General features: G+C 38.7%; 1 protein-coding gene across 1 annotated transcript; it reads left to right on the top strand.

Annotated features, from left to right (window-relative positions):
• The first annotated feature begins 527 nt into the window (after positions 1-527).
• On the top strand, positions 528-12,107 carry LOC137137005 (zinc finger protein 271-like). Its single transcript, XM_067522857.1, has 5 exons — positions 528-587; positions 1,192-2,526; positions 2,673-2,767; positions 2,929-5,693; positions 7,411-12,107. The coding sequence occupies exons 4-5, from the start codon at positions 5,388-5,390 to the stop codon at positions 8,263-8,265; spliced, it is 1,161 nt and encodes a 386-aa protein (XP_067378958.1). The 5' UTR covers positions 528-587; positions 1,192-2,526; positions 2,673-2,767; positions 2,929-5,387; the 3' UTR covers positions 8,266-12,107.
• Positions 12,108-12,179: the final 72 nt, after the last annotated feature.

Below are 12,179 nucleotides of genomic sequence, written 5' to 3'. Positions count from 1 at the left end.
TGAACATTGTTATAGTCTATGAGCTAAATTTGTTAAAATGAGAAGGTCACTGGTCAAATGGTTTGGCACAGTGCTGCTCTTCAGCTCATGCGTGTGCTATAAAAAACCAACACAAAACAATAAATTGCTCATAATCAAAGGTGAAATTATTACAATATTATTACACAACACAATAAACATGCACTTCCACTACACCTGCATCTGTATATAATGCAAACCAATACAGCAGCTCTGCAATGAATTCCACTTTTACAAGGTTATAATTTTAAGATGAGGTTTTTAAGGTGAAACCTAAGAAAGAAAAAACAACACATCTACTGGAGTTCATTGGAAAGAGGTGGTTGTAAATAGGGGGCCACAAGTTTGTTTGACTTTAACTTGGTTTGGTGAAAAGAGGGAAACATTAACACAGAAATGATTGTATGTGATCTATTGCTTGTCAAAGAAGCAGAGAGAGGTGTGTCTGAGGGAGGGAGGGGGGAGAACAAGGTATTTATACCATGTCAGATGTGAGGACTTGACACTTGCAGCGATGGCTTCCTACAAAGTGATGTGTGTGGTGACTCTGCTGACTCTGCTGACACCAGGTAAGAACCTCCTCACTGTCCACACCTGAACCAATCAGGTTTCAGATCTACTTACTGCTGTGTGAGGGAAACACTGGGGAACAAGTAAAACCTTTTAATTAGGTAAAAATAGGTCTAATACTAACAGGGGAAAAGTACCACAATTTAGTCATTTAAATGTATTTGTAATGAAGCAGTTAAATGCTCTGCAGATCAAAGATCTCTAAAGATCCAAGTGAGGACAAACGGGGAAATAACGACAAAAATTTTCAAACTGAGTTAAGACAAAATTCATTTTTGTTATCTGTTTAATATTAGTGATATTTTTTACTGTAACAGAGTAAATGTCCAAACATTTTCCACGTGTGTTTTTCTTCAGAAAACTAAACATCAAAAACAGTTTTTGACTTTACCAAAAGTTTAGTTTATCTCTGTTAGTACAAAAGTAAAGTGATATCAGACTGTTTCCTGTTTATAAAAGATACTCATAGGAGGCCAGAGCCTCAGTTTGTAGTGGGTCTGTCTCTGTGTCATGTAGCAGCTGTCAACCACAGCTCATCCAGGTTTGGTTATCCAAAGTATGTGACGCCATTTATGTTCACATGGAGAATCTTTCTGTCAACAGAGGAGGAGGCATCAGGCACAACCTTTCTCCCATTTCATCCTGCCCTTTCATCCGTCCCCAGGAAGATCAAGACCACTTCACACATCCACACCTAACAACCACCATCTTAGGGGTTCAGGGAGTTAGGGTCATTATCGTTACATCTTGATGACTCCACCCTGTTTCCACCTTCCGCCTTAACAGGCCATGGTAGAACAAAGGCTACTCTGGAGCATATAACTGGGTTCCCCAGCCACTTTTTTCAGACTGAAGAAGCTGCTTGGATAAGTAGCAAAACGTTTCTGACCAAAAAAAAAAAGACCTGTTGACATGATTCAACTTTTGGATAGACATTCATAAGGTTTCTCTCTCATAAACATGTCTGTCACAGATATGAGTTTAATAATAAATGTAAAAGTAAAAAAATCTGTTCTCCTCTGTATATAGCACCTGTTCAAATGTCAGATTTGGTTAAAATTATCTTCAGAGATTTGTTGGATAGAAATATCAGATCATCAGGATATTGTATAGTTTGTGTGGGCATCAGGGAGATGCTGCTAAAGAAAAGTGGCATTAAACCCTTTGCAAGTGCTGAATGAATCAAAATGTCTAATGACATAAACATGTTACATGGAAACATAAATAATAAATACAAGTATTTTACATGACATAATGTGTTTGTGTATTATTGAGGTTTAATCTCAGTTTTAATAAAACATGTTATTTTACAGTTACATTTTTTTACAATTTCTAAACAAAAAGTGTTGTTACTTTTTAGAAATGTTGCAGCGTGAAAAAAATGATCTGGTGTCTACTTGAATCCAACCTAAAAAGCACAAATTGTTTATGGTGAAAGTGAAATTTTTTGTCAGCACTAACAACTAAATGTTGGTTTATTAGGCCATTTTCTTCCTACTTTTCTTAAAAAAAAAGTCTCCAGAAGGATGGACGTCATGTGTGTGGTGGGACTCTGGTGAACGAGGACTTTGTGCTGAGCAGTGGCGACTGTTTCTCAAGGTGAGACACCTGGAGTCATGTTCTCACATGTTTTAAAGTGTTGAGTTCTCCTCAGTCCTAATTTAGCTCATGTTATCTCCCTCAGTTCAGCCACAGCATCTGATTGGACCGTGGTCCTGGGTCGTCTGAAACAGAACGGCTCCAACCCCTTTGAGGTGAAACTGAATGTGACAGACATCACTCTGAGCAACCACACTGGGTCTAATGAAGCAGCCCTTCATCTGGCGACCCCCGCCCCCCTGTCCGACTCCATCCTGCCCATCTGTGTGGACACCGGACGAAACTTCAGTGTGGGCTCCACGTGCTGGGTTGCAGGCTGGAGCTCCGGGGCAGGAGGGGGTGAGTCCCTGACACTAGTCTGACACAGTAATGTTAACTGTCTGCATCATTTCACCTCTTTCCATCAAACATAGTAAAGTTAGAGAGATAATTACAACCTGCTTCTGATGCCACTTGTCACCATTTTCTGATTCTCCCAACTTTAGAGGAACAAGTTCTGCAGGAATTCCAGACCTCTGTGGTAGACTGTGAGGACACATCGAGTGACAGCATTTGTACAGAAGCTTTGACACTGGAGCAGGTGAATAATCAGATTAGTATTATTATTATTGTTCCTACACACAGTGTGTTGGTGTGTGTTTGTATTTTATCAAAGTGTCTGTTGGTCCTTTAAAGGGTCAGAGGTCAGGGTCAGAATGACCATACTGGACTTGAACATTTTCATTTTTCCTCTTTGTTCAGGGGTTTTCTGGAGGTCCGTTGATGTGTCAGCAGGATGGTTCTTGGTTCCTGGCAGGAGTGTTAGTAGCTGACAACAAACTCACCAATGGACCACAAGAAGTACAAGGGAAATTTTTCCCTTCAGGGATACGTGGTTTGATTGACCATATAGTGCGGTCTTGGAATTAAAGATTCCAGCTCTGACAACACCCTGAATACAATTAATTATTTTTCTCCTCCTTCTTTCTCCTTTTTATTTGTCTCCAATTATTATAAATACCTCAAAACTACACCTGATTTCCACCATGTGTCTGACACAAATGTCTATAAAGAATTAATTATTTTAGACACAGTCTGATCTTAAAGCTCCTCTAATAATCCACATAGCAGAGTGTGTAGAGTAGTGAAGTTGTTCAATCAGACATCCAGGGTTCCTGCAGCAGACGTTCATGTTCTCCACTGCAGTGTGAGCTGCTGTTCACCTTGGATAGAGCAGAGTCTTCTTTCATCCACCAGTAGTTTAGCTCTGATTATCCAGCAGTGACTAACAGCTGTGCAGGAGAGGAGTCACACAATGATCCCACAAGAATAGAAGTTTCCTGTTCAGTCATTTCTTCTCTGAACATTGTTGATGACCTTTATTTAATCAGTGATTTCAACAGTAGACTGTGAATTTTATTTTAATGATGGACCTAGAAGTAAACACGAGAAGAAGAGAATGAATTTTAAAAGGTTTTAATACAATTCTAGAGGGAAAGAGGTGGGATGATTAGGGCTGGTAGTACTGTCTGGAGCAGAGGAAAGGACTCTGTCTTGTAAAGCTCCAGACCAGTAGATGATGTTTGGGAGCACTAGCACAAAGAAAGGGAATGAGTACCAGAAGTATAGCACAACATAATGGATATGTATAAATTCAACTTCGAGCGTACTTGGTGGATTGTTTTAATTGACGAGCACAAATGGTGAAACAAGATGAGCAGAGAACCTCTCAGAAACTGGGAAGGTAGCTGATGAGCAGGAGAATCTGAAACACAACATGGAGAAGGTGATGGCTGTTCCCAGGCTTGTTGTCCATCTGGATGCTGAGGAGAGAGGGAATGAGGGGGGAGACAGATAATTTGACTGACACCACGAGAAAGTAGCAGGTGTAAAGTCTGTGATACTAAAAGCGTTAAAGAGTCTGAATATTCAAAACACAAACGCCCAAACTCCAGCAGGACATATAAGGTTTTAATCGAGTATCGAGTAAATTAAATGTATTACAGTATAAAGTATCATCAGTATATTTAAGTGTCCCTTTTCTTCACTATTCTTCCCCGAACCAAAATTCTAATGATCTCTAACTGACATTCTGTTGGTCTGAGTTCCTCACAAAGACTGCGACTGTGAGAATTATTTAAGAAATCAGAGAAAACTAAAACAACAGTTATCCTGTTAAATAAACTCAAACCAGCTTCCTGTCATCTTGACTTGTGTTTACTGGGAGCTGTGGTCCTGATTCTACTGCACAGTAGTTGAATTGCACAATATTATTCTACAGACAAATGCACTGGAATGCAAATGCAAAGGAGTAAAAATACTCATGTAGTGATTAACAGTGGGACAAACAATTTGTTTGCTCTTTCACTGTTGTTGGTCTTTTACAAATTTGAACAATGTTTTGTTGCAAATAGAAACTTCAAATTGATTGATTTGCATTGTTTTGAATAAAGGTTGAACATAGTCAGAGAGGATGAGGAGGCAGCTTCAGTGTGAGCACATGTAAGTTCTTAAGGTTTGGAAGTAATGGAAAAAAATTACAAATATGCATGTATTGATAATTCCTAAATATCAAAGTAGAATTTTAAATGTATTCATTCGGACCCATTTAAATCACGGGGTCTGATTTACAATTCAGATTGTCTTATCAAATTTAATGATGACCTATTTTTACATGGCAAAGACAGTGAACCCCCGACAGTCCATCCCCATCCATGCAGTGCTGGTCCAAAGCCTGGTAGAAATTGGGGGGGTTGTGTCAGGAAGGTCATCGGGTGTAAAAACTGCACCAAATCAACATGCGGGCAAAAGATCTGCTGTGGCGACACTGAACTCACCGGATAAACCAAAAGGACAAAGAAAATATATAAAAAATTAAATTACATATTATAACTTACACTGCCACAACATTAATACCACCTGGTGGTTTTAATATAAAGTTATGATATGGTCTTTTATGACAAATGATGATGTATCACTATGTGTCAACCATGTGCTGACAGGTGATGGTCTTTGGACTGTGGGAGGAAACCAAAGTAAAGCCACGCGAGCACTGGGAGTCCACAAAGTCCTGCACTTAAACATGTTCAGTCTGAAATCAGGGAGCCGTCTTTTCACACCTTAGCAACAGTAACTAAGGGGTGGAGTTTAGCAAACGGTCTCTTCTGATCCCAACAGAGCGTGTAATTACCGCGAGAACACGAATGTAACTTTGAGACATTATGGCGGCGGCGGCCAGTCATAGTAATGGGGCGGATGCCATCGACCAGGACCAGGACCAGAACGACAGCAGAATTAAGGTAGAGAACCAGGACCCGGAGGTTACCGACCAGAACCTGTGCAAAAACGGAATAAAAGAGGAGAACCAAGATTCAGATTTCATAGACCAGAACCAGCGCAGCAACGAAATTAAAGAGGAGAGCCAGCACCCGGATTTCATCGACCAGGTTCACCGCAAGGTTGAAATAAAGGAGGACCAGGACCCTGAATCCCCGAGGAGCGACCCCGCTGGTCCCAGCGATCAGCAGGTCAGTGTTAATGATTTAAGGGGTAAAGACCCGAGGACGAGACTCGAGGGTCCGTGTATGATCCGGTTTTAGATCAAGGTTACAGATCATATCAGGAAAAACTTTCTTACACTTTCTTTCTTATTTAGAGCTAATTCCAAACATTGTCTTGTTAAGTTCAGTCATTAGTATTTAGTTTTTGAAAACATGACATAAAAAATGTCATAATTCATAATTCCTGACTCAGGACTGTCTACCTCCCTAGTCCCAGTTCTAGTTCCCTCCAACAATATATGTGAAATGAGTTTTGCTGATATTTGATAACAGTTTTGGGTTTTTGTCTCTATTGTTGCAAAAGAAGACGAGGGTGGGATGTGTAACTGAATCTACATGACTGATATCAGTCCTCACTACAATGTCCACTGATACAAAGTCACCTGTGAGTCAGAGTCGGTGTGTCACTCATCACATCTTTACATTATTTTTTTCCCTCTTTGTTTTTTTTTTTTTTTACATTTTCAAGGACATTTTTTTAAGGAGGATAATGAGCTTGTTTAGTTCATCAGATTTATTATGAAAAGTCTGAGCTCTCTGAAGAAGGCTAATAGTGACAGCAGTACACATTTCGTGCCAACTTTTTCATCCTTCTCATTAGCTGTACACCAGTGCAGCAGGTCTTAATCCACAGCAATGGGGGGCGTGAGTGTGCATGTAGAAATGTCTCGGACTGCTGTTAGTTTCACCTGATTCTGCCATTGGTGTCCTCCTCCTCTCATTCTCCTCTGAGAGAAAATAAAAGATGGACAGTAGTAATAAAATAACAATATGAGTAAAATATATATATATATTAATATGGACATCCAGGATAGGTTAGGTCTGAGAACTACGTAATATTCACAGTTTGGAGAGTAAACACCAACTTAACTGACGCCATGTTCAAATCCTCATCCAAGTCTTTGCAGATGGTGGGTTTCATGCTTATCACCAGGCTGTTGTCGTCGTCCTCTTCTGCCACTTTGGACGCAGTCAGAAGGACAGGTCTCAATGAAGAGACTGTGATTTAGGTCTAAGCAGCCTGATTTTAGCATTCTTAGAGACAATGTTTAGGAAAGAAGGGGGTCTTTCCCCTTCCTCTCAGAGATGGGTTAAAGGTCAGTTTCCTTGGTCAGGAATTTGTTTGTGGTGCTACAAGCACTTGAAATTAGCTACATAACCAACTAGTTAACTAATGTCAAATTTAATGTTCCCACAAAATTTGCAGGTCATCGTGAGAACATTGGACTCTGCTCTTCATAGCTGGTTACCCTCACAGCAGCCTTTGTTCCTTTTCCTTGTTTTGATTTAACACAGCAATAACTAACTTTCAGAGGTCATATTGGATGATTGTGCAAAAGAGTTGACTCTTTACAGATGCATTAATGTTATTTCATGTTATCAAAAAAAAGTTGCTTGAATGTTTTCCTTTAAGAAAATTAGTGCCCTCGAAATAATTAGAATTGTAATGCACTCAGCAATAATATGATTGTGAGAAATGGATGGTTCTTACTGACCATTCTTTGATTCAGTTTTGCACTCAGGAAGTAAAATGCAGCTCTACTGGATTCATTGCTTATGACAACCACTTTCATTCCAATGAGAAGAAATCGAAAAAATGAAAGAGAATCTGAGGTTGGAGATTTGCTGTCTTTATTTAGGAAATCTAACTCTTCCATTCTTTTGTGTGTCACTTTAAAAACAGAGAAAAACAAGACCCAAACATCACACCAGAAAATCCAGCCTGAAGATTCAACAAAAAGTTTACAGTGGAGAGAAACCTTACCGCTGTGACCAATGTGGCAAAGCTTTTTCTCAGAAATATAGTCTAAAAAACCATCAGTTCCTTCATTCAGGTGGAAGGCCGTACAGCTGTGAACAATGTGGGTCAGCTTTTACTGCACTGAGTATTCTAAAAGCCCATCGACGTGTTCATACTGGAGAGAAACCATACAGTTGTGATCAGTGTGGCGCTTCTTTTACTGCGTTAGGGGCTCTAAAAGTCCATCTACGCGTTCACACTGGTGAACGACCGTACAGCTGTGACCAGTGTAAGAAAGCTTTCAGGGCACTGAGTGACCTGAAAGGCCACCGACGTGTTCACACTGGAGAGAAACCTTATTGGTGTGATTTGTGTGGAAAGGTATTTTCTCGACGCTATACCCTAAAGCGACATCAACGCGTTCACTCGGGAGAGAAACCGTACAGTTGTGATTACTGTGAAAAAACCTTCACTCGAACCAGCACCCTAAACACACATCTACGTATTCACACTGGAGAGAGAACTTACTGTTGTGATCAGTGTGGAAAGGCCTTCACAGACCACGGTAATCTAAAAAAGCACCAACGAATTCACACGGGAGAGAAGCCATATTGGTGTGATCAGTGTGGAAAACATTTCACTCACCATTGTGGCCTGAAGTACCACCAGCGTGTTCACACTGGAGAGAGACCGTACTGGTGTGATCAGTGTGGAAAAACGTACACTCATCCAAGTGGCCTGAAATACCACCAGCGTCTTCACACTGGAGAAACCAATACAGCTGTGTCCAATGTGTAAAAGCTTTCACTACTTGTAAGACAAAGTGAACGTTTCTAGGCCCTGTGAGCACTTTTAAATACCGGATGTCTTCTTTCTCATAGGATGAACATAAACCCACACTGATGAACACATTTGTCAAACATTATTCTACCATGTAAATATTTTTATTTATAACCTCTTCCAATTTAAAATTAGCACTATGGCTTATGGTCTGATATTTTGTTGACTAGGACTGAGGCTGATAAGTGGCTGAAACCTATTTATATTACGTAAGAATTGTATTTCTTAATTAATTTATCACTGTGCTTTGTAACACACTCAGAGACAGGAGCTCATCATTTTTCATTGTTACCTTTTTGATAGCAGTCGTGTTGGACTGTTGTACAGTAGTGGCTAAAAAAGTCTAAACCACAGATGCAACAGGGCCCAACATGTCTAATTTTCAGTTTGTGCACAACTCTACACAAAATACTTATAACGTTTCTGAAAGTTACCAGTTGTCTGCCTTTTCTTTTATATCTAGAATTGGGTTAGATATTTCATTAATAATTTGATCACAAAATATGTATAATTAAAAAAACAAAATAAAATGTAATTGCTGTCATATTTGATGTAAGATGTTATAAAAATGGCACCTTGTTGTTGATAATCTGAAAACGTTCCTGAGGCTATTATAAATTGTATAAAATTGTATGACTTGTATAAGTTATTCCCTTGTGTTATGACCCTGGTCTAGGGGAACCTATGCATAACACGATGTGCTTCCCCACTCTTCCCATTCCCAAAGAAAAACCAGCAAGTGGTTCCAAAAACCAAACGGTAGCAATTTATTAACTTCAGAGGTGAGCAGTGCCCAAAACGAATGGGTCAAAACGGCCTCAGTGAGAGACTAAAGACACGAGGACGAGAGTCAAGGGTCCATGTATTATCCGGTCTTTCGGGTTTTAGATTAAATCTGGAACGATACGAACAAAAAACGTTTTAGATTTGTCCAGTGAAAACTGGACAGAGGCAGTTGGTGAAATTTGAAGTTCTGCTTTGCGTCCCAGAACTAAAAAAAACAGATATAATACTAAAAAACTGGAGCATGTATTTGTTTTACGTGGCTGCAGACACAACGATGAAGGACTGTTAAAATCGGTAGGATGTTTCCAAGTTTTTCTTCCATTTACAGTACAACTTTATTAAAATAGTGGCATTTTTCCTGTCTGCCCATCAACCTTAATTGACCTTTTATTTAAGACATTTAAAAAACAAATCTTAACAGTTTCTGCACTTATTTAAATATGGTGCTTACAAATGAACACAATGTTTTTCCACCACACCAGCCAATTGTTTTTAATATTCGTCTTGATTTTTAATTCCCCATTTTTATCAAAGCAAACAATGTATCAGGTGCATGTCTCATTACAGCAAATCGTTTAATTCATCTTTGGTTATGGTTTTAATAAACTGACCTTCTGTAGCGTGATCCTTTCAGGTGCCAACCTGTTCATACCTCACCGTTAACAGATTTTTTTTTTTTTTGGACCAAGTGACACATAGACCTCATCCAACACTTTTAACCCCTTTCACTTTGCTGATTCCGTGTTCACTTGATACTAAATATTACGTTTATCATTACTACGAATTCAAAGCAACAATAAATGTCTGCAACTTATAAAGGAAATCGTTTTCAAGAATGATCCTTTGTTTGGTTCCAAGTACAGCTGATGTCTGAAACTTCTCTCTACACACTCATAGTTAATTCAGCGTGTACATTATGCAATTCACTGTATGTTGTCATTGTACGTTCACTGTTCCAAAAGAGACACATTACTTTACAAATAGTAGGTTTGTAAACACACAAGTTCAAATAAGTGTCAAGGTCCTGTACGTGGGACACTCAAAATTATAATGCACTCAGCACTTCAGTGCTGGCATTATTTTTGTTTTTCACTTAGCGTTGTGGTTTATTCATTTATGACAAATGACAAATACAATTTATAAAGTGGTTTCTGTTGTCGAGAAGTGAAATGCAGAGCTATTGGACTAAGGTCTGGTGTTTGATTTTGTCATTGAACATGGAAACACAATTAGGTAGCAACATACTGCAGCTCAGCTCAGGAGGTAGAGCAGTCGTCCACTATTCCTGGCTCCTCCAGTCACAAGTGTCCTCCGACAAGACACTGACCCTCAACTTAGTTGCAGTGTACGGGCCAGCTGCATAACCTCTCTCCTATCTGTTTGTGTCTGCGAACAGGTCAATGAGAAACAGTGTAACGTGCTTTGGGTATTAATAATAAGGTAGAAAAGTGGTATTTAAGTGAGGACCATTTACCAAATCTGCACCAGAATGAGAAACAAACTATAGAAGAATAGATATTTTATGTTTTCTAACTTTTTAAATATTCTTTAAACTATGTTTTGGAATCTAAACAGGGCGATCAATCAGAACCAAAGTGGATAGGAATAACTGGTATCAGAATAAAAACTAAACAATGCACAACCCTAAATAAAAAAAAAAAAGGCAAGGTGGTGCTTAGTTGTAGCTGCTGTCCACTCTTTTGACTGCTCAAAAATAAAATTAATATAATAAAACCTGATTCCTAAGGCTTTTGGATCTTAATCTCAATATCTGAAAATTGATAACAATACCTAAAGTTCTATCTGACATCTGAGAAATGATTCTCCACTAGCCAAAATGTGCAGCACACTTTGTGGTTCTTATCTGAAGATTATCTCTGGACTGTTGGACATTATTCTTGTGTAGGTGCTAACAGAGTGGTGTCTGTTGTGGTGATGCTGGAACGTACAGGCACGATGCTCCAAGTGAGGAGAAAGATTTGCAGAACTAGGCTGAAATGAATCATCAGTAAAATGTTTGTCATGCAAGAGACGCAATAAAACCACATGCTACAGTCAAGGTTGTGTTAAAATTGAAGGTGTGTTAATTGATTCACAACCTGAATGAAGCACTGAGTAACCTTTTGGGGACCTTTTGTTCTGGTCATCTGTGCTAGTTCCTGGAGGAGCACGACCTGGTTGGAAACTTCAGACATTGTTGTGGTCATTGTTAAAAAATTCAAATTAAAATACAATAAAATGTAATGAAAAAATAAAATATAAAAGTGGAGAGAGACCACCACCAACAAAGAGTCCATTCTGATGCAGACACTAAGTTTCAGCCTGGAAATCTCTTTGTAACAAACAGTAATGTCAGACACATTTAACTCAAATGATTTAAAATGCAAGTTCAGCATGAAATCAGAGTTTGTCCTGTCAGAATATGTGAATGATGGTGACAGTAAAGTTTCAGCAACTATAAACAGGGAAAAAAAGCTACTGCATATACAAGCTCTGCTCCAACTGGAATCAGGATCAACATTTATTGTTTGCTCTTTAGATTTTCTGCACAATGAATCTTTGGACTCTGCTGAATTTAGCTGATTATTGGAGACAATATAAAGTCTATAAATATAAATAAATATAATAAATATAAAGACATTCTGATAAATCTGGTGCAGGTCTGAACAACTGCACCACAAAATGTTGATGATGTTTCATTTTGAAGTGGTTCTTGAATCTGTCCATGAATTAAACTGAAGCAGATTTCTGCAGAAACTGTATTTATGAGGCTCATGTGGAACAAATCTGGACTAAACTTGTACCTTCATGTTATCAACAGGATCCAGTTCTTTAGTCCAGCAGCAGACATCAAACAGGGACCTCAGTACTGTCTTTATACCTCAGCTTTTAAGCAAATGGTTTTTATCCTTTTATTATCATTAGATTCACTGTGAAGTACTTTGAGGTCTTTTTTGGATTAATTGTTCTTCATAAATAATTTTCATTTTTGATTGAATGAATACTGTTTAAAATACTTTAAGAGGTAAAAGTACACAAGCTTAATACTGAAATAAAACTGCAAGTATTTACATTAAAAACGCTAT

Source organism: Channa argus, chromosome 12 (genome assembly GCF_033026475.1).
Source record: "Channa argus isolate prfri chromosome 12, Channa argus male v1.0, whole genome shotgun sequence".
NCBI classification, from domain to species: domain Eukaryota; kingdom Metazoa; phylum Chordata; class Actinopteri; order Anabantiformes; family Channidae; genus Channa; species Channa argus.
The sequence above is the reverse complement of the archived record's forward strand: the minus strand, read 5'-3'. Positions and strand labels throughout refer to the sequence as shown.